This window comes from Onychomys torridus, chromosome 1, assembly GCF_903995425.1.
Source record: "Onychomys torridus chromosome 1, mOncTor1.1, whole genome shotgun sequence".
NCBI lineage: Eukaryota > Metazoa > Chordata > Mammalia > Rodentia > Cricetidae > Onychomys > Onychomys torridus.
In genome coordinates this window covers 162,577,086-162,604,748 of record NC_050443.1, presented here as the reverse complement: position 1 = coordinate 162,604,748, position 27,663 = coordinate 162,577,086, and the positions used below count along the sequence as shown (strand labels likewise).

Here is a 27,663-nt window from a genome sequence, read left to right as displayed (position 1 = left end):
GAACTGACATGCAGGAGCTGGGATGTGGTGATATACTGTGTACCCTAATAAAATTTGCCTGAAGGTCAGAGAGACAAAGGAACAAACCACTGCGGCATCTTACCTCTAGGACTCCTCAGCCTGGAAAGACTTCAGTCCCTCACACCTTATATAACTTTCTCCACCCAGCCATCACTTCCTTCCTATGTAAGATTGTAAGGCATATAGATAGAAAGAAGGCTATATTTATTGTGAGGCTGCATAACCTTCAAGATAATTGATTTTTTTTTATATAAGAAGGGGGGGGATCTGTGGCTGCACCCCTGCTGAGCTGCACCTGGCCTGGCTCCAGAGAGCAGCACCTAGTGCTAATCCATCTTTTGTTTAGCAGACACCTTTTGTTACCTTGTTGCCCTCTAAGTGAATCTTGTCTTAGAGTCTCCCAAGGATCAAAGGCCTATGCAAAACTTGGTTCAGGAAACTATGGTACCTGAGAAACCAAGGAATTTGCACTTGGCAGTGTGTGGTTGGGAGCTTCTTTCTGGTTGTTTGGAGCATATGGAAATTAACTGGCTAGACTGTATTGGAGAGAAATAAAACTGCCCTAGGGGAAGAGAAAGTGCTTCAGTCCTTTGAGGCTGGACCCCCCCCTTGCAGCCATAAAAGGCTAGATCCATTCTTAAGGTACCTCTGAGTCTTCTTTCCACGAATCCGAGTGAACCCACACATCTGTGCAGCAACACACAGTGACATGCTGGGATTAATGGCATATGTGCTTCCCAAATGCTGGGATTAAAGGTATGTGTCTCCCAAGTGTTGGGATTAACGATGTGTGCCACCACTGCTTGGCTCTGTTTCTCTCCTAGACTGAGTTAATCTCCTGTAGTCCAGGGTGGCTTTGAACTCACAGAGATCCAGATGGATCTCTGCCTCCCAAGTGCAAGGATTAAAGGCTTGTGCCACCACTGCCTGGCCTCTATGTTTAATCTAGTGACTTGTTCTGTCCTCTGATCTTTAGGCAAATTTTATTAGGGTACACAATATATCACCACACTAGAAATTGAACCCAGGTCTCTGGAAGAGCAGCCAGTGCTTCTAACTGCTGAGCCGCCTCTCCAGCCCCTTTAGATTTGTTTTTAAATGAGGAAATGAGTGGTGTTCTTCTAAGGCCATGCAAAGGTTGGGTTATTTGTTTGTTTGTTTGTTTGGTTGGTTGGTTGGTTGGTTGGTTTGGTTTGGTTTGGTTTGGTTTGGTTTTTCGAGACAGGGTTTCTCTGTAGCTTTGGAGCCTGTCCTAGACTAGCTCTGTAGACCAGGCTGGCCTCGAACTCACGAAGATCCACCTGCTTCTGCCTCCCGAGTGCTGGGATTACAGGCGTGCGCCCCACTGCCCGGCTAGGTTATTTGTTTTTATAATTAAGAAATTATTTATGTATTTGGGTGTTTTGCCAACATGGATGTCTGTGCACCACAATAAGGACCTCTGGATGCCTTGGGACCAAAGTTACAGCCAGTTCTGAATCCCTATGTGTGTACTGGGAATCAAACCTGGGTCCTCTGGATCTCTTAACCATTGAACATCTCTCCAGGCCTCAAAGGTAGAAGTTTTTAGGTTATCAAAAGTGTGATAAATGCTGTTTCTGGTTTTATGGCATTGAGAATCTAACCCATGATGCTGGTTTTTTAGGGACTAAAAATCCCCTCGTGATTTTTTTTTCTACAATAAAGAATTCCTCCATTTTATAAAATCCTTAAGCAAATGCTTATGCATTCTCCCCCGAGTCTTTTAAAATAAACAGTCTTTACTTGGTCTGTACCACCAGCTTAGATACTGATGTAGTGTTTTTGTTGTTTTGTTTTGTTTTTTTCTGTAGACAGGGTTAAAAAAAATCAGTCCTGAGTGAATTGGGAAAGAAAGGGTTGTTGAAAGTTATGGGCTAGTGAGATGACTCAGCAATAAGTGTAAAAATGTCTTTCAAAAAATCGGAAGTTTTGAAAGTTAAAAAAAAAAATAAGACTCATGTTCTTAAATGCTTTGTTACTTAAACATTTAGCCAGTTTTCAAAGGGAGATTAAATCATGACTTATGTGTATGCAGTATCAGTGGTGGGTGCAGGATGTTTAGTTAGTAAATGCAAAAGCTTCCAGAGATAAGTTCTTAGTGTAGGAAAGTCAGCCTTCAAAAGCAGCACATTCCAAGTAGATACTGTTAATCATGCCGAAGTTCACTTTTCTTAGAACAACCAAGTATCAGTAAAGAATGTCTGCAAATACAGGTAAACTTTGTTTTAAATGAGATTCTAGAAAGAATGCAAACTCTGAGTTGCTATTTATTATCCTAAAGCAGTGGTTCTCAACCTTCCTAATGCCATGACCCCTTACTACAGTTCCTCATGTTGTAGTGGCCCCAACCATAAAATTATTTCATTGCTACTTCATAACTTTGCTACTGTTATGCAGAATATCTGATATGTGGTCTTTAAAGCTATCACAACCCACACACAGATTGAGAGCCGCTGTCCTAAAGCTTTGAGCTGCATTTACACCTAGTACCAACAAATTACAACTTTAGAAAGTGATCATTTGCTTGCCGGACACAGTATTTAGTTATACATGCTGACTGGAATTTTCATATACCTTTGACATAATTTACCTCTCAACCTTGCTCCTTTGACTGACTGCTTTTTCTTTGTTTGCAAATTTGAAATGGAAAGCAAAATTACCCAACTACAGAGCTTTGTAAACTGTCTTCTAAGGAAAACTGGTTTATTTCCTCCATGAGTAAGGTGGTTTTCTCTTGAGGTCAGACCCCATTTAAGTAAGTAGGTAGTTATCTTTAACTCTTGGTCTGACAGCATGCAAAGTAGATTTGCTAGTGGGACCCCTACGTAAATTAGCATTATTTAAGCTAGTGTCATTTGAGGAGCTGATCTTTAGGAGGTGTGGTTAAAGACTTGTTGCCTCTGTTTAGAGTTTTGTTGTTTTTTTGATAGGTATGCCTGTGTAGCCCAGTCTGACCTTGACTCCCTCCTGATCCTCCTGCCTTCATCTTCTAAGGGCTTGGATTATATGTGTGCTACCATGCCTGGTTTGAAGACTTATTTATCATATATATTTTGACTTTTCTTTCTTTTCTTTTTTTTTTTTTTTTTTTTTTTTTTTTATTAAGGCTGTGCGTGTTACAAAACCCAAAATCCCAGAAGCCATAAGAAGAAATTTTGAGTTAATGTGAGTAACACTCATGGGCTCCTAATATTTCTTTTTAGAGCTATTTACATATTAATATAGCAGTCTAGGGAAAACGTAGAAGGAAATGCTCAATCTTTAGTAATGTTTCCTTTTGTATCATAATGCCCAGTAAACACTCACTAGATTTCTCTTTTTTGTATGGACATTTCCAGAACAGTACTCAATGATGCAGTTTGCTGTGAAATAATTGCTGAGACACAAGGAACTATAATCTAGTTATAAATAGAGCCTTGAATGAAATATTAATAAAACAGGGAAGCCTGTTAATATTGAAAAGAACGCCCTTTTTGTTAGCTTATTAGAATGGTAAGAATGGGGGGTGACTCAACAGTTCAGAGCACTGGCTGCCCCTCTGGAGGCCTCCAGGTTCACTTCCCAGCACTGTCTCTAACTCCAGTCCCTGGGGATCCAACGCCCTCTTCAGGCCTCTGTGGGCACCGCAAATATATGGTACACAGACAAGAAAGCAGGCAAAACACCCCTACACTTTTCTTTTTTTTTTTTTTTGGTTTTTCGAGACAGGGTTTCTCTGTGTAGCTCTGCGCCTTTCCTTGAACTCGCTTTGGAGACCAGGCTGGCCTCGAACTCACAGAGATCCACCTGCCTCTGCCTCTGCCTCCCGAGTGCTGGGATTAAAGGCGTGCACCACCGCCGCCCACCATACCCATTTTTTTAAAGAGGATTTTTTTTTAATGAGTAGATACTTAACTTGGGTATAAAGCTTAGGGATCTGTGTGTGTGTTTGTGTGTGTGTGTGTGTGTGTGTGTGTGTGAGAGAGAGAGAGAGAGAGACAGAGAGAGAGAGCGAGAGCGAGAGCGAGAGAGAGAGAGAGAGAGAGAGAGAGAGAGAGAGAGAGAGAGAGAGAGAGTGAGTCAGTCAAATCTGGGTCTTTACACATTGCCTGTAGGGAGATCTTGCCTGAGTTTGAGTTGTCTTCAGGGTATCTTTTTTATGTCTCCAGAAATGGCTAGAAAGAAGTTATTTACCTGGTACAGGATTAGTTTCTAAGTGTTTCAGAGGATCTCTTTGTGATAATACTTAAAATATTTGAAACAGCAGTATTCTCAGGGTGAAAAGAAGAGACAAACATCTTTAGAAATTTTGGCTTTTGAGAAGAAATAAGAGATGATGCTAAATTTAAAAACCAGGAATACAATAGACAAGGGCTGGGGATGTGACTTGTGACAAAGTGCCTGTTTACCTGACATACACAAGGCTGAGTTCAATTCCCAGGGCACACACAAGCATGTGAGCACACACACACAAACACGCGCACGCGCACACACACACACACACACACACACACACACACACACACAGAATATCACAGGAGTTTAGATTCAGGGTCCAAAGAAAGAGTGATACTGCCCTGTGGTGTAGTAAACCTGAGTCCTTTTTGTTCCTAGTCTGTCGTCTGTTGTGCAGAGTTTGTTTCTCCTGTTTCATTGTAGAGCTGTACTTAAGAGTATAAAGCATAACGTATCAAGCTGGGAGGTAGGTTATGAATCTGAGCTGCTAATAGAAATGTTGTTCAAGGATCAGGATGTCTTAAACTTTAGATATGATTGCTTCTACTAATCAGTGAATTTTGTGGGTTCTCCCTTCCCCCTCCACCTCTCATCGCCCCACCTGTCTCCTTTCCTCCTTCTCTCCCCTCTCTGTCCTTATTCAAAAGGCCACACATGAGAAGCTTGAGCTACACTCTCAAAGCTGCATGTTACTGTGCTTTATCCCCAGTACCACACAGAGGGGAGAGGGAGGGAAGGGAAGGCAGCACCTTTTCTGATGTGTATGATGTTTTCCTTCCAGGGAGGCAGAGAAAACAAAGCTGCTTATAGCTGCGCAGAAACAGAAGGTTGTGGAGAAGGAAGCTGAGACGGAGAGGAAAAGGGCCGTTATAGGTACTTGGGTTTCTGTGACCAGCGTCTCTGACTGTAGCTACTGTGACTTGGTCCTGTTCTTTATCAGTTTCTTGTTGGGTAATGAGAGGACTCAAGACAGCATTGTATGTAGTGGAGAATCCTGGAGACTCCATTGTATATCCAGATGTCCTTAAACCTGTAAAAGTAAGTGAAGCTAGTAGGTTATGAAGCCTAGCCTAGTTACTTTTCAGTTTGTAGTGTAAGTTCATTCCTGTGAACTCCTGCAGAAGAGTTGCTTTCTAGTCTGTTGTTTTTAGAGCACCACTGTGTGACTGTCCTTCTCAGCGTCTCTGAGCACACATGCAGGAGTTTTCCTAGATAGCTTAGGTCAGCGTGGGGGTGTGGGGCAGTGCCTATCTACTGAGAGAACTCAGGACGTTCTTAAAGCATCTTCACAAAGTTTTTTTTTTTTTGGTGAATCTAATATTTTAGAGCTTATAATTTTATGTTTTGTTTTAAATTCACTTTTCTAATAATTCATTTTTATTGTAGTTTGTAATCTGTCGGCTCCTACTAGATTGTAATTCAAGGAATAAAGGTACTTTTGTGGTAGGTGGTTGTAGAGAACATTGCGCAGAGCAGAATTGCTGAGTCACAGTGTGTGCATATGTTCGGGGTTCTCTTGCTGCCAAGCTGTTCTCTCCCTGCTTCTTCCGTCTTCCCTGATTTCAGCATTGAGTTCTGGTTTCTCTATTGCTGTAATGCATTCTCCTTCCTCCATGTCCTCCTCACCTCTTGGAGTTACCAGACGACAAACATTCGTGTCGGTTCAGTGATGGACAGAGAGAGTATCACATGCGCTCAGCTTTAAAATCCCTGATTAGTGGTAAAATTGTTGATTGTTTTTTTTTTTTTCCCCTTTAAGGTATATTACCCTTTTAGTATCTTAAACCAGTTATTTACTGCTTTTTTTGAGCTGGTTTATGGTGTTCTTTATATATTTTGAGTACTGATCCTTCCCCATATTTATGCATTGCAAATTATCTTTTCTTGATTTGTGGCTTATCTTTGAGCTGAGATATCTTTGAGGTATATAAATTTGATGTTCATATAGTCTAGTTCATCAAAAATCCAGTGGTTTGTGCCTTATCTTGTTTACAAGTTTTTTTGCTTCCACAGGTACCAATTTTATTCAAAATATTTAAATTTCTGTTTCTTTGTGTATGAACCTTTAATCCATAAGGGATTTATGTTAATGTTTACTGTGAAAGAGATTTGGCTTTACTTTTTCCAAATGGCAATCAGTTATCTCATACTATTGAGTAGTTCATTATTCCCACTTTTTGAATGTCTTTATGTTATACAGTAAGATATTACACATAATTTGTTCTGATCCTAAGATCTCTATTTTGTTTTAACTCCTTGTTCTGTAGCTTCCCTGTTGCTCTTGCTATCTGGAGTTTCCCTTAGCTGTTCCTGTTGGCTGTAACTGTTGACTGTTCTGAACTAGTCCTGTGGGTAGCTTGACTATACTAGGCCTAGATTTAGCCATGAGACTAAAAGGACTAGCTCAGTTCTGTAAAATACTCTGGATTTTTGTTGGAATTACATTGAATGTACACTGATTTGGAGAAAATGGAAATATATGATACTGAGTCTTACAAATCTTATATTTCTATTTATGAGAAATGTCTTTTTAAAAGTATCATAGCTTAAGGTTAGGGAGATGACTGGGGTGTAAAGTGTAAGCATGAAGACTGCAATTCTGAATACCAGAAACACATGAAAATATAGAGGGGCTTCGTGGCCCACTTTTAATTCCAGTCTCCCAAGGCAGAGACGGGATAGACGAGCTCTGGTGTCATTTAGAGACCCTACCTTAATGAATGGAAGAGTTGCCAAAGATGACTACTAATATCAGCCTCAGCCTCCACATGCCTGTGCTCCCACACACATGAAAACTGGAAAGGGGGGAGGGCTATAATCTTAAAGTCCCTGGAATTTATTAGAAATGTATTCCCTTGGTGCTAGGTGTGGTAGCACACTCATTTAATTCCAGCACTCAGCAGGCAGAGGCAGGCGAGTTCTAGGACAACCAGGGCTATACAGAGAAACCCTGTCTCAAAGAAAGAAAGAAATTCATTCCTGTGTAACCTTTTAAACTTTTGTTTCTGTAATAAGTAGGCCCTTTTACATGCACTTATTCTCAAGTGTCTGTGTGTGTGTGTGTGTGTGTGTGTGTGTGTGTGTGTGTGTGTGTAGATATGCTATTTTTAGTTAGCAATTTTGTTGAAAATGCTAGCATTCTATTTATTTGTTTGTTTGTTTGTTTTGGTTTTTCGAGACAGGGTTTCTGTGTGTAGCTTTGCGCCTTTCCTGGAACTCACTTGGTAGCCCTGGCTGGCCTTGAACTCACAGAGATCCGCCTGGCTCTGCCTCCCAAGTGCTGGGATCAAAGGCGTACACCACCACCGCCCGGCAAAAATGCTAGTATTCTGAACAGTGTCTTTGGTTTCCCTGTGAGCAATCATGTTGTCTTTAGATATCAATAATCCTATTTTCTTCTGTATATGATCACCACATTCTTCATTTCTTCTTACTGCTTTAAGCTATGGCCTCCCATACAGAGTACACAAGAGCAGGCTTTTTTGTTTTATCTCTAAATAGTTCCAGTAACAATTGCTGTCTTAACATTTGCTGTTTAATGATGTTTCCTTCCGTTCTTGCTTGCCAAGAGCCCTTGTTAAGAATTCCTGTTAAAACTAAGTTATTTGTATATATATTGAATTGAACCTATGATTTTTAAGCTGTTAATATGATGGATTGTATTGTTAGATGTTATGTTACTGAATCTTCTTGTTACTCTATTAAACCTACTCAGTCATGATTATGGAAAGTCCACCTTAAGCTCTTATAAGATTTGCTGATAATTTTTAAAGAATTTTTACTTTTGTTTTTTATAAATGAGATCAGCTTAGTTTTCTTATATGCTCTATCATCTTTGCTTATTTGTATTTTGTTTGGGGGTTAGGAGTATGTTTTTTGTTGTGTGCCTTGTTTCTTCCAACCTCAGAATAACCTGAAGAGCATTTATTTACTAGAACATTTTGTATATGATATACATTGTTTCCTTTTCATGGGTTTCATGGGATCCATAAAACATTTTGCTTTAGTATTGTTTGTGCTGTTTTGTTTGCTTGTACTTTGGTAACATCCAACCTAATTTCATTTCTCTATTACATTTCTTTTTAAGGTTTAGAAACTTTTTGTTGTTGTTAAAAATTGTCTATTTTATATAATACTTCAGATGGGGAAATGGACTCACAGAATCCACTGTGGCTTTGAACCATAGTCCACCTTCCCTTACATTGTTCCGTTGTATATTCTTTTTTGTTGGATTGGTCTCCATCTTTCTTATTTATTTTTCAGAGACCTGCTTTTTAGTTTTGGCTTGCTTGATTTATGCATTCTTTCCAATGTTATTCTATGAATTTTTGTTAGTTTCTTCTTTCTGCATACTTTGAATTTACTCATTAGTTCTTTAAAAAAAAAAATCTGAAGTTAGATGCTTAATTCATTGACTTTTGCATTTTTTCTTTTTTGTTTTTTGTTTGTTTTTAGTGGAAGCTTGTAGGAGTATAAATTTTCTTTGAGTACTGCTTTGGTCTTGAAGGATTTGTTTGGTGATTGTTCTTTTGCTTATGTGTGTTCAGTTTTCTTTAAGATATTTTCATTATAATTTCATCATTCATCCATGAGTTATATGTATTACTTTTTCAGTTTTTGGTTCAGTGATTTTTGAGAGTCTACCATTTGATTTTCAGTGTCATTTACAGTCAGAAGATAACGTCTGTTGTGTGTTGAAATTCGCTCTGCAGCCCTTTTCTGTAAATGCCCTGGTTGGGCTGCAAAGGGCTGAGTGTATAGTCCCTATTTGCTGGATTCAGGTTTCTATGGTGATTGAGCACATCTTCTGTGTTCTTCTCATTTTTGTCTTGTACCATCAGTTTACTAAGAACATTGTGTTAAATTTTCCTGTTACAATATTTGTTGACTTATAATTTTTTCTTTATTTTGAGTCTCTATCATTGAGGGCATGTACTCTCAGGGTTGTTAATCTCTCTGGAGATTTCCTATTGGTTTATAATAACATTCTTTATCTCTAAACATATTTTGTGGCATAAGGCTTATGCTGTCTGATGATAACATAGCTATGTTGGATTTCTCTTGCCTATTTCCTGGTATGTCTTCCCGTTCTTTTACTTTGAACTTTTCTGTGTCATTATGTTTTAGGTGTGTCTCTTATAACAGCATATAGCTGGATTTTGTAATCTTATCCAATGTGAGAATCTGTCTTTTAACTGGTGAGTTGTAGTCTTTTTCTATTTATTGTAGTTGCTACTGTATTTAGATTTGTATATTATCACTCAATTATATGCTATTTACCATGCATCTTTTCTCTACTTCTTTTTTCATTGTGAATTGTCTTTATTCATTTTTTTTTCTTTTATTTGACTGGAAGGTTTACATTCTGCTTCTGGAATGTACAACTAGTCATCATCACTTGTGGAATGTTAAGTCTATCTGAATCAGTAAAACCCAAAGTTAATGATATTCTCTGTCCTCCTCTTGACTAATCCTTGGAGATGCTCCTTTTACGTCTCATGTGCTGTTGTTGCTCTGTCCTCTGTTTTCCTGTGGTTTCTCTTTCCATAGCTAGAGACTCACTACTGGTGAGTGAACATTTCATTCAACTTGAGAGTGTTAAGTGACCTTTTCCTCTGCTGCGGTTTCATTTTTTTTCTGCTAGTTGGTTGTTGTTTTGTTTTTCTGGTGAAGGCTAAGCTTGTTCAGTCTTCCTTGGTCAAAAGTGCTCACACTGCATCCTCGGATGGTACTTGAGACTACAGTTCTATAACAAACTAACTTTACTTTTTCTTATCATTTTGGCAGTATGTTACATTGTTGTTTGGCCTCTTGTATGTAATTACAAGCATGCCACTGAACCAGTTACTCTTTTTGGGTAGTCATTCTTCTGCTTGTAAAACCCTCCTCCTTCTTAAGTAACTGTTTAGTTGTTCTCCAGCTCTTGTGAGGCTGGCACGTGGAGGTCTTTAGTCTCCATTCCTCTGGAGTTGCAGTCTCTAGAGGTCTTGGCTTTATTTGGAAGTCAGTTGGAATGTGCAAGGCCGTATCTGGTCCTGTTTGGAGCACTGCCCAAGTGCTTCTTTCTTGTGAAATAACCACCCCAGAGCTGCTACCATACAGAGTCTCAGCTCTTCTTTTGCTGTGTCACTTGAGGGCGTTCATTCTGTCTTATAAACTTGCTGTGCAGTTAAAGACAAATTTGTTATGTTTTACCTAGTAGTTTAAGGTGTTACCTAAAGGAATTTTCTCATTTGTCTACTTCTACTTTTCTGGAACTCTCCAAGTCTGGCATGCTGTTCATTGGTTTCTTCCCATGAAATGCAGAGTGGTGTATCTTGAGCTTATTATGCTTATAGCTAAATGTCCAGCCTATAATTTATTTTTTAGTTAGTGTATACAGACTGATTTCACTCTACTGGGTTCTGGGATAATTTTAAAGGATACTGCCTTCTGAAAAAAGGGAAGCTATTGGGAATTTTCCTCTCTGTTACATGTTTTTCCCCAGAAGCCAGAGATAAGATAAGTATTTCTTGGGGCCTTTGGGCTTCCACACCACAGTCTACAAAGTCCCTTATAGAAAATGGAATGTGTTTCATCTAAGTTTGGTACATTTTCTCATACACGTTACATCATCTCTAGGTTACTTATACCTGTTAAAATTCAAGTACTATATAAACAGTTGTTATTCTGTACCATTTAGGGAATGATGACAAGAACAAATGTTTATGTTCAGTATACACATTTTGTTTAATTTCTGAGTATGTTCAATCTGCATTTGGTTGAATCTTCAGATGAGAAACCTGTGACCACAGAGGACCATATGTCCTCAACATCTTTGGCTGAAAGGGAAAATTGAGATTTTTTTTTAAATTACAGTGATAGAATTTCAAGTGTAATTAGTCTTTCTTGTTTGGTCTGGGGAGTTCTGGTTTGGACAGAGGTTTACTAAAAGTGTTTAGTTTTTCCTGTGTGTACTTGGATGTGGCAGCTACTGTGCTCACTATGAATGCTTGTTACTTTAAGTAACTAATTTCTGTTTTATCTTTACAGCAGTAAGACTATTCCTTCTTTGATATTCTTTTCCTTATTTCATATTCTTGATGGCAACTTAATAGTAGATCCTGAATATGTTAAAACTAAACTGTGTAGCTTGTCACTCAAAACACAGGCTTTCTTGGTTGTCTTCTCTTATTGTCTGGCCCTGTAGTTTTTCATTTGTACCTGTGTGTCATCTTTTATGCTTCCTGGCATATCCCTACCAGGTTGTGTTGTTTCCTACTAAACACCTTCTTGGTTGAATTTTCCTTGTCTGTTGTTCTCTTGCCACTTAATGCAGTTGTCCTGTGTTGCCATGAGTCTGGATTGCTCCGTCTTTGTCCTGTTGTTTTACCATTAGTTTGTGAACCATTGCTGTAGACTCATGAAAGTCTGAAACTGTTAACCCTTCTGCAGCCTCCTTCTCACAAAGCATTCACTACCAAGAGGACAACAGAGAAAGAAAGGACCCCCCCCCCCCATTTCTAGAACAGATAGCACCTCAGGCAGCAGTTAGCCATAAAGCCACGTGAAGGTTAGAGGCTGTACCGCTGATTCCAAGTGTGCATCTCTGTTGTTGTTGTTGTAGAAGCAGAGAAGATCGCACAAGTGGCGAAGATCCGCTTTCAGCAGAAGGTGATGGAGAAAGAGACTGAAAAGCGTATTTCTGAGATTGAAGGTAAGGCTGGAGTTTGAGTGTCTGGACTACCTCTCTGCTTCAGGACCAGTGCTTTTATGTCTTGTGAGGGAAAGCTGTAAGATTCTGGTCTGGAGGAAGTAGCTAGCCAGATACTCCAGACAAAAAACAAACAAACAAAAAGCACTTTATAATCTAGCTCTGTTTTAGACTATGACTCTAGTAGCTCAGCCTTTCATTTCCTTTCTTACAGTGGAGTTTATTAGCTCCCACTTTATTCTCTGATGAAATATAAGAATTCCTCAAAATCGTTTGTTAAGGATGTATGAAACAAAGACCCAGAGAGTTGGCTCAGTGGTTAAGAGCACTGGCTTTTCTTCCAGAGGATCAGGTTCAATCCCCAGACCCTTGTGGGGGCTCACAACTGTTTATAATTCCAGTCCCAGAGGGATCCAACACCCTTTTGTATACACATAATACACAGAGACACATGCAGGTAAAATGCCCATATACATGAAATAAAGTAAAAAAAAAAAAAATTAAGAACGTGCAAGGTAAGGGCAGGGGAGATAGCTCAGTGGTTAAAGAACACATACTACTTGTGCAGAGGACCTGGGTTCAGTTTTAAGACCCATGTCAAATAGTCCTCAGTTGTCGGTAACAGCAGATCTAAGAGATCAGATACCTTCTTCTGGCCTCTAGGGGCACTCTTCTCATGGACACAAATGCGCGTGGGCACGCACACACTTTAAAATAATTTTTTAATGTTCAAAATACAGCTGTTTATCTCTCTGTGTTAATTGATTCTAGATTAAATTTGGTGAGAATGGGAATAATGCAATAAATAGAGTGGAGTTTTTATGTCTAGACATGGTTATTTTGCTGAACCCTGCCTAGATGGAGGGTAAGGCTTTTGGTGATGGGAAGTTGGAGGCAGACAGAAGAAAAAGGAACCATTTAGAGCAGAAAATGAGTCAACTCAAAAAGTTGTTGTTTAACAGTGATGAACATATTCCCCTTGAAAAGGAGCTGTCCTGAAGATTGTGATTTTGAAAAGTTGTTAATATTATATATAACTTAAAATGAGGCCAAGTATTGAAATATTAAGCAGTAGGAAAGGTACTCTTACCCAGATGAGGAAGTAGAGTGGAAATTCTCTTTTGTTTCAAACTTGCCATGACTCTTATTTGCTAGATGCTGCATTCCTGGCCCGAGAGAAGGCGAAAGCAGATGCTGAGTATTATGCTGCACACAAATATGCCACTTCAAATAAGGTGACTGCTTTGCATGCCATTTCCCTAGTGACTGTTGCTGGTTTGTATTCACTTTTCATGGGTTCTAATGCAGTAGAAGTAATTGTACTTGGTGTCAGAAAAAGGTAGTGGACAACCCATCATCAACCATTTACTTAGCAAGACATTGTGATACCCATGGGTTAGGGAGGGAATGTTCTCTGTTATTTATAAAAGTAAGAGCTGGAATAAAAGATAAGCAGATGCATAAGCACAGGTCAAATGCCACAAAGCGGTTCATTTGTACTCTAAGTAGGGGCTCTGAGAAGTTGAAGATCTTTTGAGAGAATGACTAGAAAAGAGGGAAACTCCTTTAAGCTAGCTTCCCACATAGGTAGCTTTCCAGGATAGAAGCTGAACTTAGAGCAGGGTTTCCCATCAGAGACATACTTGCAATTTGGGGGGGTGAGATACTTTTTCTTTCTTTCTTTTTTCCTAGACAGTGTCTTTTATTGTATATGTTCAGTGTCTAAGAACCAGTTTCCCAGACTAAGTTAGTTTGTTTGGTTTTAGGGTTGTCTTGTTTTGTTGTTTTCATTCTTTTTTTGCCTCAAACAGGTTCTTAAGAACCTTCCTGTTTCCTAGGAAGACAACAGAAATCCTCAGTGAAGTGAAACACAAGAAGCAAGGTTTAAAATTCAATAGACACAAGCCACACCAAACGCTCCTCTCCTTCAGTTTCCTGTCACATGCACCGAGGAGCCCAAGGACATTGGGCCCCACAGCAGCAGTGCTCTGAGATTCTAGCTCAGGCCCCTCTTTGCGACATCTCATGCACACATACCCGCACACACGTTGACCCAGGCAGAAGTCACATGCATGCACAGGTGACTAGAGAACCGCTGGGCAGGATGGGAGGGGGAGCTGGCCAAGGCTAGGCCAGACAACCCTTCTGTTGCAGGCTGAATAAGAGTCAAGATGAAAACAAAGGCAGAGTACAGGACAAAGGAGGATGTTCAGACAAGAGATCAGATAGATGATGAGGGAGAGAGGCCTCTAAGAGGCACTGCAGATGGGCAGAGGTTCTGTGACTCCAGTAATATACTGAGGCTGACAGAATCTGCCACAGCATCTCCTCTACATCCTGTGCCCTCTCCCAACGCAGAGGGAAACCACAAACACCCACCCTCCAGCCCTGCCCATTAACACTCTTAAGGACTTTTTCCAGTACCCTAAAACAAAATGACACCACACCCCACCTCAGCACACACTCAGAGTTAGGTCCAGTATAGGCCAAAGAGAACGCCTCAGTAATTCTTCCTGGTGGACCCAAAGCCAGAGAAGCCCATCCCAGCTGCCTTCTCATCATCATCCTCCTCCAATGTCAAGTCTTCTTCAGCCCTCCTTTTCTCCTCCTGTTTCTCTTTCTTGTGTGCTTTGGCCTTTCCTTCCTCTTCTCTGAGTTCCTTCATCCTTTTCTCAGAATCATCATCTTCCTGCTGCTCTTCCATCTTCTTCTTGTTGACCTCAAAGCATTCTTCACCTGACAGAGTGGAATGTTGTTCCACCCACAGACATACCCAGGTTTTGCTGCTTTTTCTTTTCATCAGTGTGATCTGGCAAATTGATGGAATCCTTCAGCACGCAGCCACAGACATTGCAGTAGTAGCCTCCCATTTCAGACCGTGGGTCGTCTTGTTAATGACAGTTGTCTTCCCAAGCTTGGACTCCCAAGTTCACCTTGTAGTCCTGTGCCACAGAAGCTCCCACTTGAGTGTCGGCACTGGGTTTCCATCCCTTTCTCTCGCTCCCGTGAGCCTCTTCTCCAAGAGCCTCTCGTTCACCTTTGTCCCCTTTGCTGTCCTGCTGCCCAGCACCATCATCCCAGCGAAGTGCAAGACACTTCTCACTTTGAAGGCTATGGTGTGTGTGTACATTTGCATTCCCGGCCTTTCCTACTGCATGCCTGTAGTACTTGTTCTCTCACCTCCTCCTCCTCCTCACACACACGTTTTCTTATGTGTGCAATACTGAGACTGCTAAGTAGATCATGCAGTTTGAAGGATTAAAATCAATTTAGAAAAGAAAGACATAAATTAGAAGAAATGGAAACGGTAAGCAATGATAGGTTGGCATAATGTACATTGTCAGAATTTTAGAAACCAGTATAAATTTAGAAACATATTTGATATCAGAGGAAACAGAATGGAATTTTGTCAAGATAAAAACAAGATGGGAAATTCACATATCTAACAGTTCACATTGGCAGTAGGAGAATTTGGCCCGACAAAGCATCAGGATCTTCTTATTGGGGTTGAATAGATGGCTAAGTGATCAAGAGTACTTGCTGCTCTTCCAGGGACCAGAGTTCAGTGTCCAGAACTTACATTGGGTGGCTCACAACCCCAGCCCTAGGAGGAGCTGTCAGATCTGTCTTCTGCCTTTCACAGCCATCTACACATATGCACATGCAAACATACATATAAACAAAAATAAAGTGTCTTTTTTAAAAATAAAAGACTTTACTATTAAGATCAAACTTATTCTGAAATGGGTCATCATTTTATGCTATCTTGAGAAATGCCACTCATATAGCATGTATTAAAAGGGCTTTAAGAAGTAATTTAGTTGTACAGTGTGTCTAGATTTAATTGCAATGTTTTGACAGGATAAGAATCAGCTGGACTGAAAGTTGTTGAAGTGCAGAGAGGGAGCCTCTGGCACTGCAAAGGACAAGGAAGACAGGACTAGTGGGGTGGTCCTGGGGAACACTGAGCACATACTCTGGGGAACAAGGAAAGAGTTTTAAACCAAAACCAAGTTTGGTTGGATATATCTTACACTGTGATTTACACAAAGTACTGAGAATGAGACAGACAATATAGCTTAGTTCATAAAGTGCTTGGCTGGCATGCTTGATTCTGGGTTTGGTAACAACACATAAACCTGGGTTTGGTGACAGATGTCTGGAATCCCAGTAATCTGGTGGTAAAAACAGGGATATTAAAAGTTCAAGGTCATCTTCAGCTACATAGCAAATTTGAGGCCAGCCTGAGATATGTGAGGTCCTGTTTGAAAAATTAAATGTTGGTAGGAGCAGTTCTAGTGGGGTTGACAAACATCGTCTTACCACAAATGATTTAAGCAGCCAGCTTCTAGATAAAGTCAAGGTGCCTGATTAAGTGATTGTTTGACATATTCCAGTTCTCAAATTTGGTTGAAAAAGTTGAGTCACTAAGACATCTGGTTATTGTGAACCTAGGCTTTTCCTTGGAAGCCCTAACACTGATCTGTTGACTTGTGTACATCTCTCAAGAAAATCAGTAGAAATTCTGTGTCAGTTCCTGGTTGAGGAAAGCTACATGAGATAGAAAATGCATGTAAACCACTTAATAAGTCACAAAAGAAATACATATTATTTAATCACCAAATCTATTTAAAAAAATACAGCTTATCCTGCATTAAGATGGGAGCTTGTTAAAGGAATTTTAGTTAAGAACTTAGCCACACTCCAAAGTAAAATAGGGTCACTGGCTGACATTCCAAGTTGAATCATGTTACTCAGGAGAACAGCCAGGAAGAAGAGATGACTGTCGCCACCAAACGATTCTAATTCCATTGCTCTTGTTTACCCCACACAGCACAAATTGACCCCCGAATATCTGGAGCTCAAGAAGTACCAGGCCATTGCTTCTAACAGTAAGATCTACTTTGGCAGCAACATCCCTAACATGTTCGTGGACTCCTCTTGTGCTTTGAAATATTCTGATGTTAGGACTGGAAGAGAAGGCTCCCTTCCCCCTGAGGAGGCTCTTGAACCCTCTGGAGAGAGCCCCATCCAAAACAAAGAGAACACAGGTTGATGCAAGAGGTGGAAATGTTCTCCCATATCAAGATGTGACCCGAGGGACTAAGTGGGAACAGTGGTTATATGGACTCTTCAGATTCACAGAGAATTTGTACTCTGTTGTGACTCTCTTGTCGTAGTCCTGGCTTGCCAGCTGACTGCAGAATAGGACCAGCTATCTGGCACGCAAATGGTCTTTTCAGCCACAGTTTTATGAAGTATCCTGTGTGTGTTCCTTTGTAAACCGGTACTCATGAATGAGGGAAAGTGACACTAAGATACTGCCTGCACTGGAATGTCAAACACTATACAACAAGCTGGTTGTTTGGTTTGTTTGTTTTTTTTTTCAAAAGCTGAGGTCTGTTGAATAATGTTTACATTGGTCACTGGGGACGTGTGTGCTCAGACATTCAAGAGCCAGGAGACCCGAGGAAAGACCACCAGAAGATGGTAAGTTCAGGAAGACTGGTGACACTTGGGCTCTCTTTAACGTCCAGTCCAGTACTCCTTCATGTGATTAACAGCGAGACCTCTGGATTCCTAGGAAATGATCTTCCAGTTGAGCAACCATTTACTTGATACAAATTGTACCTTTCTGTTTTCCTACAGTCAGGTTGGTGGTCTGCAGGGACATGCACTTTGCCACCCAACCAGAGGTTTCTCACAGAGATTCCTGATCACTAGTTTATTGCATTAGTAAACTCAGAGAAAGCAGCTGAAATTTAAGGGAGATAAAACCTGCACTGCATCAAAGCTGTGGGGCCCTGTGTTTCCTCCATTAGGTATGATGTCAGCATCATTGCCCCAGCCCATGTATGACTAAAGTGCCTGGTTTTAGCCACAGACAACTGCTTAGATGTCTTGGCTGACCAAAGCTGGGACAAGGCTTTAACCAGACATAGGAGCAGTGTGCAATCCCTAATTTGCTGCACAGTATTATATCATAATTGCAGGAAGTTTGTATTTTTAAAACTGGATTTGGGGTACATTATTTGCCCTAGCACTTCTGTCTAAAGGCCAGGGTTCTAGGGCTGCCATGGTTGTTAACATTCTGATTCTCCTTAAAGTAGTTCTCAAAGTGTGGAACCAAGTAACCCCAAAAGCATCTTTGGTCATCTTTGTCTCCCTCCCCTCTGACCCTGGGATGTTGATATCAAAGTTGCTTTTCCAACTTTCACCTCTAGGAGATCAGAATTCCATTGACTTCCTGGACAGCCATTGAATTTATTTCCATGAGAAGAAGACAAAGTTAACCTGTGGCTATAGGAGATCTACTTCATCAGACCATTTCCCCTGTCATTAATTTTCCTGGAACATATGCTGCACAGGTGGGCCTGAGTCTGCCAAACTTGTTGACAGCTCTTGTGTATACTGTGTGAAGCCAGGCAGAAAAGCAGTGGGGCCACTTCCTGAGACTTCTCAGCCATTGATCTGGGTGAAAAGGTTGTGCCAAACATATTTTTGGAAAAGGAAATCCCAGATTTGAATTCGTCTTTTCCTTAGGCCTTACAGTGTAGAGGCATTTGTAATATGGATAAAATAATTTTTTCATTTAATTATATCAATTACCCTTACATGAAGTTTATGTTCTTTAGCCCTTGTTATAAGAATTTTTGAACTATATAAATATACCTGTCATATTGTTGCTGCGGATAAATAATGATTGTTGTGGGATATCTGGATCATTGAGCTTTGTGCTTTCATTTCTAAAGATGTTTCTTATTCCCATTAGTGAAATGCTATTGCCCCAAAGTGATGGCTGTGGGTTTTCGTACCAGCCGCAGGTCCTGTTGGCCGGGTTGAGGAACAGGGAAGTGCCATTGTGAAAGATTAAAGAAAACACTTCCACTTGAGCTCCCTATGGAGTGAGTGTCCCTGTGCCCACTCAGTGAACTAAGTCTGGCCATCCTTCAGGGATGTTCCTTTTGGTAAATATACACTGTAATCTTTAAGTCTAAATTTATATGTGAAAACTACCTTTTTAAAAATAAGAACCTAAATAAAATTATTTTCCTATCAGTGACTGTGTGTATTTTGTTTTCCCCATATGTCTTCATGCTTTTCTGTTGTTTTAACATGATTCTAAGACTGTTCTTGCCCATTTCAACAAGAGAGCAAGTTTGTTTGCTGATTGAGCTTAACTGTAGAGGCTTATACTTTTTCCAAAATAGTGCCTACCAGGTATAATTTTTTTTAAAATAATTTCCTCACTCCTAAAACTTGATAAGCATTGCTATTGTTTATGGGATAAGTCAAGGGCAGGGCATTGAAGAAGGCAGGCAGGCATTGTGCCCCTTAGAGCCTATACTAGGAAAACAGTTTTATGTTAAAAGGAGGAGGCAGTTTGTATACACTGTAAGTGGTAGTGTTGTGGCATAACTAACTTCATTAGTTAGGAGGTTACCAGAGTTGGGGTTGGACCTAGATTCTCTCCCAGGGAGCATCTCTTGTGGGCACAGTTGTAACAGTGCTTTTGGGGACAATAGGGACTATTTGGGAGATCCCAGGAAGGAGTTCCTTCGTTCCACCTCTGAGATCCACCCCTGTATTATCCCACATTAGCTGCCACAGACCAGGAAGCTGTAGCTACTAATTTGAACTTGTTATCCTATAGGCTTTGGCATTAAGGTGAGTTCTGCCCTCTCCTGTAAGAAAGTGTGAATTTGCAGTTGTGACCTCTACTTGCTTTTAAACCCAGTGTATGCAAGTGAGGAGCTTTACAATCTGGCCCTGGTGCCCTTTCCAGCCACTCGCCTCTAAGGTCCATGAATGTGCATTCCCTCTATTTCCCTTTGTTCTGCCCTGGCATACTTTTCTTCTCTGGCAGCAGCAGCTCTCCCTTGCTAACTCTGAATGATTCTTCATCACTTCAGAGAGTTCACCCTGAACTGTGTGCTCAGAGTTAGCATTTCCTATTTAACCTGCATGAACATGCATCCTGCCTCAGAGTCTGTTATCACATAAAAACCACAGGCCCTATAAGGGCAGTGTCTGGGACTGTTGCCTGGGGATGGTATCTATTGCTAACCCCTGAGATGATGCTTGATCCTTGAAACTTGATCAACTAATAAGTAGTCTTAACAAAAGGACTTAGAAACTGGGCTAAGTTCATGTGAATGAAGACTTACGAAATAATCATGGAAAGTTACCAACTGTCTCTAAACTATTTACCCATCCTTGCAGGGCAGATCTTTAGCAAAATAAGTTGCTGTACCTAGGAGAGTAATTTCCATATGGTAGCTGCTAGGGTATATTAGTTTATCTAATCTGTAGAAATCAATATGTTTCCGTCTCTGAGTAGACCAGAAATTCCCCACAGCAGAGAATAAGCACAGTACCTGATGAGTGTGAGTGTGAAATACATTGATATTTATCTTCAGAGGTAAGATGACTAGTTCTAAACATCAGCCACAAGCCTTGAGGAACATTCCAATAGCCCTGGCCAGTGTCTTAGCTTTCTCTTGATCTCTTGTCTTTGTGTAAGCCTGGAGAACAAACTGTCAGTCTCTCACTCCTAGTGTCCTTTATTACACGGACCATAACTCAGAACCACACTTTACTTGTTTTCCTTACTGTGGCCTACAGTTTGAGAACAGCCTCCAGTCACCGGGTTGTGAGAGCCCAGAGAGGAGAGACAGCCGGGGCAGGGAATGAATGAAGACCTTTATGGCAAGGATGAGTTCATTTTTTAAAAGGGAGACTGTCCCCGTGAATGTGCTACCTCCCTCCTTTCCTTCCCTTCCCCCTCATCCATCCTCTTGCTGTTTCTTACATTCTGCCTTTTGCTGTGAGATGATATGTACAGCAAGAAGGCATTCACCAGGCATTGTCCTCATTTTTGGATTTCCAGCCTCCAGAACTGTCAGAGATTGCTGTTTGTCATAAATTACCCAGTCTACAGTGTTCTTTTAGAGCAATGCAAAATGAACGAAGAGAAGAAATTGGTTCCAGAGGAGTAGAGTGTGGCTGTAATAAGTATCTGGAAGTGTGGACATAGTTTTGGAATTGGGTAATGCGTAGAGGGATTCGGAGAAGCAGGCTAAAACAGCCTGGGTTGTGTGAGCAGAATGTCAAGCAAGGGAAGTTCTCAGGAGGGCTCAGCAAGGGAGCTGTAGGGAAAGTGGCTTTTAAGACACCACAGATGGCATGCTGAAGATTGTTCTGGGGAAGCAGAAATGGGAACTAAGTGTTGAGAGCTGGGGTAAAGGTTATCAGTTTTCCAAGCTGAAAAGAAGGGCAAGGTAGCGTTTTAGAAGATGAATCTTAAGATTGTTTTCTGAGATTTCTAGTGGAAGAAGTTATTTCTTTGTTGTGCAGGAGATTGAACCCAGAGCCCGGCACATTTCAGTGTATAATCTTGAAGCGGCTGCATGGCTTCTTTTAGCTGCAGATAGCAAAATGCAAGGGGAGACTGATAGAAAGGTGGGGTATTAGAAGGAAACGGAACCCTTAGTGTAGCCCCATGAACAACAAGAGAAAGCCAGTGTTTGCTGAAGCACGTATAGAAGACAGCTAGCTGCTGTCCTCTCAATCTTGGGACTTCCTAGTCTCCATAACCATTATTCATATTGGTTACAAATTACCAAGTCTCAGATATTGTTACAACACAAAGGGACCATGATAACCATATTTCTTTGGAACTATTACCTGTCTTTGCCGTTGTTTCTCTTAATCCATTTTTTTTTCACTTCTATTTTTTTAATGTTGAAAATGCACTCTCATAATTAGGTACCTGCTGTGTTGCTAAAGCAACAAAAAAGACCTGTAGTTTTGGAGGTGGGTGGTCAGTTCAGGTAAACAGGCACAAGTGTAATAGTGGTGAGTAGCATGGCAGGGTCAGTGAAGATCAACAGAATCTGGTGATTTCTAGGAAACAATGTGTGATCTGAGCCGTTTCAAAGGATGGATGGAAAGCTGCCAGATGAAAATGGTGATTATGCAATGTGTTTGAGGCAATGGGGAAGTAATGTGTTAAATCTGAAACGCAATTTCCTGGATCCTCTTGCCTCAGCAGAACTAGGAAGCATGAGAACCTTCTCATTGCAAGCACCTGTCAATAGCAGTTTCTGTTTACTGGCTGGTACAGGTCCTCATTTGCAGGCATGCTCTTTGAATTCTCACAACCTTAAGAGGTTCGCTTTCATCTTACACCTGGGGTTTAGAAGGGTCACTGGACCCAAAAATCACGTGAATAAGAAGTAGCAAAGTAAACTCAGCAGTGGTGGTACACACCTTTAATCCCAGTACTCAGGAAACAGAGGCAGGCAGATCTCTGAGTTTAAGGCCAGCCTGGTCTATAGAGCTGATTCCAGGACAGCCAGGACTACACAGAGAAACCATGTCTCAAAGAACAAACAGAACCAAAAATAAGTAGCAAAGTAAAGCTTTGATCTATGCCATAGACCAGGGTCTTTACCACTGCCCTTAGCCTTGTTCATTGAAGCAGTTGAGACAGTGGAGGCTCTGAATTTAGGAGAGATTTCAGAGGGATAGTCTAAATGGAGGCCAGGAAAAAGGATGAGTGGTTAGTAACTTGTTAAGTTGTGACCCATGGATTGGCTTTCTCTGCCCTCTGTAGGGCCAGGAAGAAGTGCTCTCTAAAGGAGCTGGTCAAAATAACAGCTGACTGCAGAAACATGAGCCTTTTGGAGCCTAGAAAAGCAGCAGTCTTCCATTATATGGACCAAAAGGAACTGAATAGCATAAAATCGGGCATCGTGGATACTGTGGCATACCACCTGTATTCAGGTAGGTGGCCCTCCTGTTCCCAGTATTGTAATGTTACCTTGACTGAAAAAGTCCCCTGCACAGGTCATACCTCTCACTGAAGACAACCTTCATGCAGTAAGTATTTGGTGCATAAATTGAGAGACTGAAAGAATTGCTTGAACTAGAGTGCCCTCCAGATTTCTCCATTTGCTGGTCAGCCAGGATTTGCATCTTAATAGTTACATATTAAGCTGAATTGGAATTCAGACATAAGGGAAATTTGGACAAACTGCATGTTGATTTCCCCTGTGCTTGTCAGTGTTGTTCAGCCACACCTCTGAACTTGAGTTATGTCTGTATTGGACAGTTCAGCCAAATACTACTTCACTTTCCCCTGATTGCATTTCACCTCATGCAAGCACCTCAAGAGTTTTCACTTTAGGAATTCTCCAAGACCATATATGCTCAACCCAGGTATGCACAGAGTTAATACCCCAGGAGACAGCATTCAGCCAGTTAGAAATGAGCATAAATAATTTCTGTGGGGTGAACCCCAAGAAAACTTTTTCAGTGGAGACAGAAACCCTCCTGATATAACAGAAGAAAGAGTTTGAACATGAAGTTAAATTCCAATAAAAGTGTAGGAAATAACCTGGTATGTGTTAGGAGACCTCAATGTAAAATAAAGTTAACAGACCAACTGGGCAGCAGTGGCGCATGCCTTTAATCCCAGCACTCGGGAAGCAGAGGCGGGTCTCTCTGAGTTCAAGGCCAGCCTGGTCTACAGAGTGAGATCCAGGACAAGCACCAAAGCTACACAGAGAAACCCTGTCTTGAAAAACCAAAAAAAGAGAAAGTTAACAGACCAACAGTCAACTGCTGTGGGATATCTTTCTGTGTACTGTGAATATGTGTGGCTCCCATTGGATAATAAATAAAGCTGTTTGGGCCTATGACAAGAAAGCTTATAGCCAAGTGGGAAATCCAAACAGAGATACAGAGAGAAGAAGGGTGGAGTTGGAGGAGATGCTGCCAGCTGCTGCCAGGAGAAGCAAGATGTGAAAGTACCAGTAAGCCACAAAGCCATATGGCAAGGCAGAGATTAATAGACATGGGTTGAGTTAAGTTGTAAGAGCTAGCTAGCAAGAAGCTTGAGTCATAAGTCATAGAGTTTGTAATTAATATAAGCTTCTGAGTATTATTCTGTAAGTGGCTGAGGGACTGTAGGTGGAAGAGATTCGTCGGGACCTCAACCTCGGGGCCAGGCAGGATCAGAGAAACATCTGGCTACAGTTGGTGCCCATCATGAGGCCAGGTAATGTGATTAATCCACGGAGTCTGTTTAATGATCAAAGGAGTTTATTTGGGGGTAAGCTTACAACCATAGGAGATTTATTGTAGGGTCTGGGAAAGCTGGGCTATGTCCCACGCTGAACAGCTTGGTCCAAGATCTCAGCATCCAAAACCACAAGGTAGTCAAGAGAGGGGGTGCATGTGCATCCCAGGTCTTAAGGATACCCAGTGGCCACACCCCTGAGGCAGGTACCTCAGGTCATAGGCAGGTGTAGCAGCTACAGCTGCCTCACTAGGGGCGCTGCTTCAGGGCATGGCCCAAACAGCTGCCCACTACAGTCAACTCAGTGATAAGACAGTCTGCTCTCCTAGACTCAGCAGTCTGTGGGAAGGTGGACTTTTAAAGGTAAGAGTACCTAAATGGGAAGATCGTGATGCTAGAACAGTGAAAAACAGATGACTGAGGCACCAGTTACTCACACTGGGTTACCAAGAATACAGTGACCTAATATTCAGATGTGCAAACTGGAACGTACACAGAGCATGTAAAGTGTTCAGTGTTGGGGCTGGAGAGATAGTTCAGTGGTTAAGAGCACTTAAGATGGACCTGGGTTTGGTTCCCAACACCCAAATAGCAGCTTACAACCATTTGTAACCATAGTAACAGGAGACCTGACATTCTTCTGGCCTCTGTGGACACTGTACATGTGTGTACTTAACATGCATACAGGCAAATTCTCATACACATAAAACCTTTTTTTTTTTTAATTGTTGAGTGTCTGCACTGGCTAGTTTTAAGTCAGCTTGACCCAGGATAGAGTAATTTTGGAATTAGGAACCTCAGTTGTGAAAATGCCCCCAATAATTGGCCTGTGGTACATTTTCTTGATTGATATGGAAGGGCTCAGCTCACTGGGCAGTGTCACCCCTGGGCTAGTGGATACTATAAGAAAGCAAGCTAAGCAAGCCACAGCAAGCAAGCCAGTAAGCAGAGTTGCTCCATGACGTCTGTGTCAGTGCCTGTCTCCAGGTTCTGCCCTGACTTCCCTGGATGGTGGGCTACAAGCTGTAAGGTGAAACAAACCCTTTCCTCCCCAAATTGCTTTTGGTCATGGCGTTTTATTGTTGGTTTTAATAAACACCACTGTTACTGTGCAAGAAAGGTCACAAGGCACGACAAAACTCACTCTCAAGAGTTTATTAGAAGGGAGAGGGAGGGGCAGAAGAGAGTGTGACCAGGCTCATGGAAGACATGTGCAGAGAGAGAGAGAGAGAGCGTAGGGAGGAGGAGGAGGAGGAGGAGGAGGAGGAGGAGGAGGAGGAGGAGGAGAAGCAGAGGGGTCTGAGTCCCAGGATTCCCCTGCACATGTGCATATGGACTTATGGAGCTATGCCACGCATGTGCAGATTGCGTGATCACGCAGTGCACAGACTACATAGGATGTAAGGCCCCTTACTTGGCTACTGAACTGTGCATGTGTGGTCATATAGCTGGAAGAGTACCTGGGAATTCCAACATTTATCACAGCAATAGAAACCCTAAGTAAGACAGTGCCATTAGTTATTAGGGAAGTACAGTAAGGTAACACTTTATGCTCTCTAGGCTACCTATAATGACAATAAAAAAAATGATAGCAAGAAATTGGAATCCTTATACATTGCTGGTAAGGTTGTAATTTACTTGGGGACATTTCTTGACTATTCCTCAAAATGTTAAATGGTCGCCGTATGTCCCAGTGATTCCACTTCCAGCCATCTATCCAAGAACACTGAAGCATATCCTACAACTGATGAGTGGACAGACCATCACCATGTCATGAAGAAAAGTGAGGCAGTGTGGATGGACTTTGAAAGCATGCTGAGTGGAAGCATACCCCAAAGGCAAGATACTGTAAGAGTCTAATTACATAAAACACCGAAAAGTAAGTTGGTTGCCTTAGTCTGAGAGGAGAAATGAGTGCCTGCAAATGATTGTGGCATTTCCTTTAGGAGTAATGAAAGTGTTCTAAGTTTTCACTTAATGACTATTCTGTACTAAAAATGGCTAGTCAGTATAAAAGAACAAGCTGTATGGTGTGTGAAATATATCTTGAGCTGTAACCTTCTTTATGAGAAGGTTAAGCTGATACTGTGAAAACCCCAGTGCCAAAACTTTTCAGGAATTGAAAACAATTCAGTGTAAACTCTAGTACAGGTAAGGATGGGGACACCAAAAAGGAGCCCCAAAGGCAGGGGTCATGAGGAAAGGGCAGCATAGGTCATGGCGGGCCTCCTCAATCTTGTCTTACCTTGTTAAGTTCCTCCAAAGACTAAAGAAAACTTGGAAACAAGGCTTTCCAAGATTATAGTCAGGGCCTGATAGATTAGATATCTTTAAAATGGCCTTTTCTAAGCATGTTTATCGCTGTTGAATCAACTATCTCAGCAAACAAACAAACTTGTCTACAAAAGTAAAGAATGATCTGCTGTGGGCAATACAGAGCTGGCTGTGAGATGAGCATGAGCTAAGCTGGAACCAAGAATTCTAGTGCTATATGCAGTTAGCTTTTATTTTGACTGCAGACTGTGATTTTTAGATTTTTGAAAACAGTAAATTAGGCTGGGTAGTGATACCATATGCCTTTTATCCCTGCACTCGGGAGGCCGAGAAGGTGGATCTATGCCTCCAGGTTCCTGCCAGCCTGGTGTACAGAGCTAGTTCCAGGACAGTGAAGGCTACACAGAGAAACCCTGTCTCAGAAAAACAAACAAACAAACAAATAGTAAATTAGACTATGAAACAGCCATACAATCCAACAATAACCAGAAGATTTATTATTTTATTATTATTTTAAAGAGCTGAGCATAGATTGATACATGCTTGTAATCCTAGTGCTCAGAAGATAAGTTCAGGACCAGCCTGGGATCAACAGAGATTGATTATTTTTAGATACAAATAAAAACAAGGTAGCACTTTTCAGCTATCAACACTTTCTTTTATTTTGAATTATTTATTATGTAAAATATGTAACAACATAAATTTTACTATTTTAGTCCAGTATGGTAGCATTTACCCACAGTTCCGACATTCAGGAGTCTGAGGCAGGAGAGTTACCATAAGTTCAAGCAGCCAAGGCCATGTAGTAAAACCTCATCTAAAGAAAAAAAAAGCCATTTGCTTTTAAATGTGTTTAAAGTGTGTAATTCAGTGGCATTAATTAAGTACACGCATAATATTGTATGACCATTACTGTTACCAACATTTTCAGAAGCTTTCCAACATCCCAAACAAAAACTGTACCTATAACACAGTAGTCTCCCTTTCCTACCGCCCAACCACAGAACCTCTCTTATCTATTCTGTAGCATATTAATTTACCCATTTGAGATATCTCATACATGTGAAACCATTTAAGAATTTGCCCTTTGTATCTGGCTACTTCACTTGGCATAGAGTTTTCCTGGTCCATCTACCTTGTAGCACATATTCATCCCTTCTTAAGGACAACTGGCATTCCTTTGTTTATACTGTGTTTTGTTTGTTCAAATACTTGTTGATGGACGCAAAAGAATTAACAGATGAGAGACCTGATATCCGAGGAAACTCTTCCAAACCACCTCAGGGCAACTAACCTAGATTTTTTTTTTTTTCAGAGTTTGTGAGTGTAATTACTTAACAGTTTTAAGAAACCT

At 41.0% G+C, this 27,663-nt stretch overlaps 1 protein-coding gene and 1 pseudogene across 4 annotated transcripts in view; one reads left to right on the top strand and one right to left on the bottom strand.

Moving 5' to 3' along the window:
• The window catches only part of Erlin1 (ER lipid raft associated 1), a 35,640-nt gene extending 16,627 nt beyond the window's left edge, over positions 1-19,013 (top strand). For 3 of the 4 annotated variants that reach the window (XM_036170026.1, XM_036170009.1, XM_036170018.1), the window contains exons 8-12: positions 3,149-3,207; positions 5,039-5,130; positions 11,864-11,953; positions 13,106-13,185; positions 16,785-19,013. In XM_036170026.1, the coding sequence (XP_036025919.1) occupies positions 3,149-3,207; positions 5,039-5,130; positions 11,864-11,953; positions 13,106-13,185; positions 16,785-17,006 (543 nt within the window). In that variant the 3' untranslated portion in view covers positions 17,007-19,013. The remainder of the gene's footprint in view (positions 1-3,148; positions 3,208-5,038; positions 5,131-11,863; positions 11,954-13,105; positions 13,186-16,784) is intronic. The other variant, XR_004943290.1, reaches the window with a different exon arrangement.
• LOC118588062 lies at positions 14,451-15,026 on the bottom strand (annotated as a pseudogene).
• Positions 19,014-27,663: the final 8,650 nt, after the last annotated feature.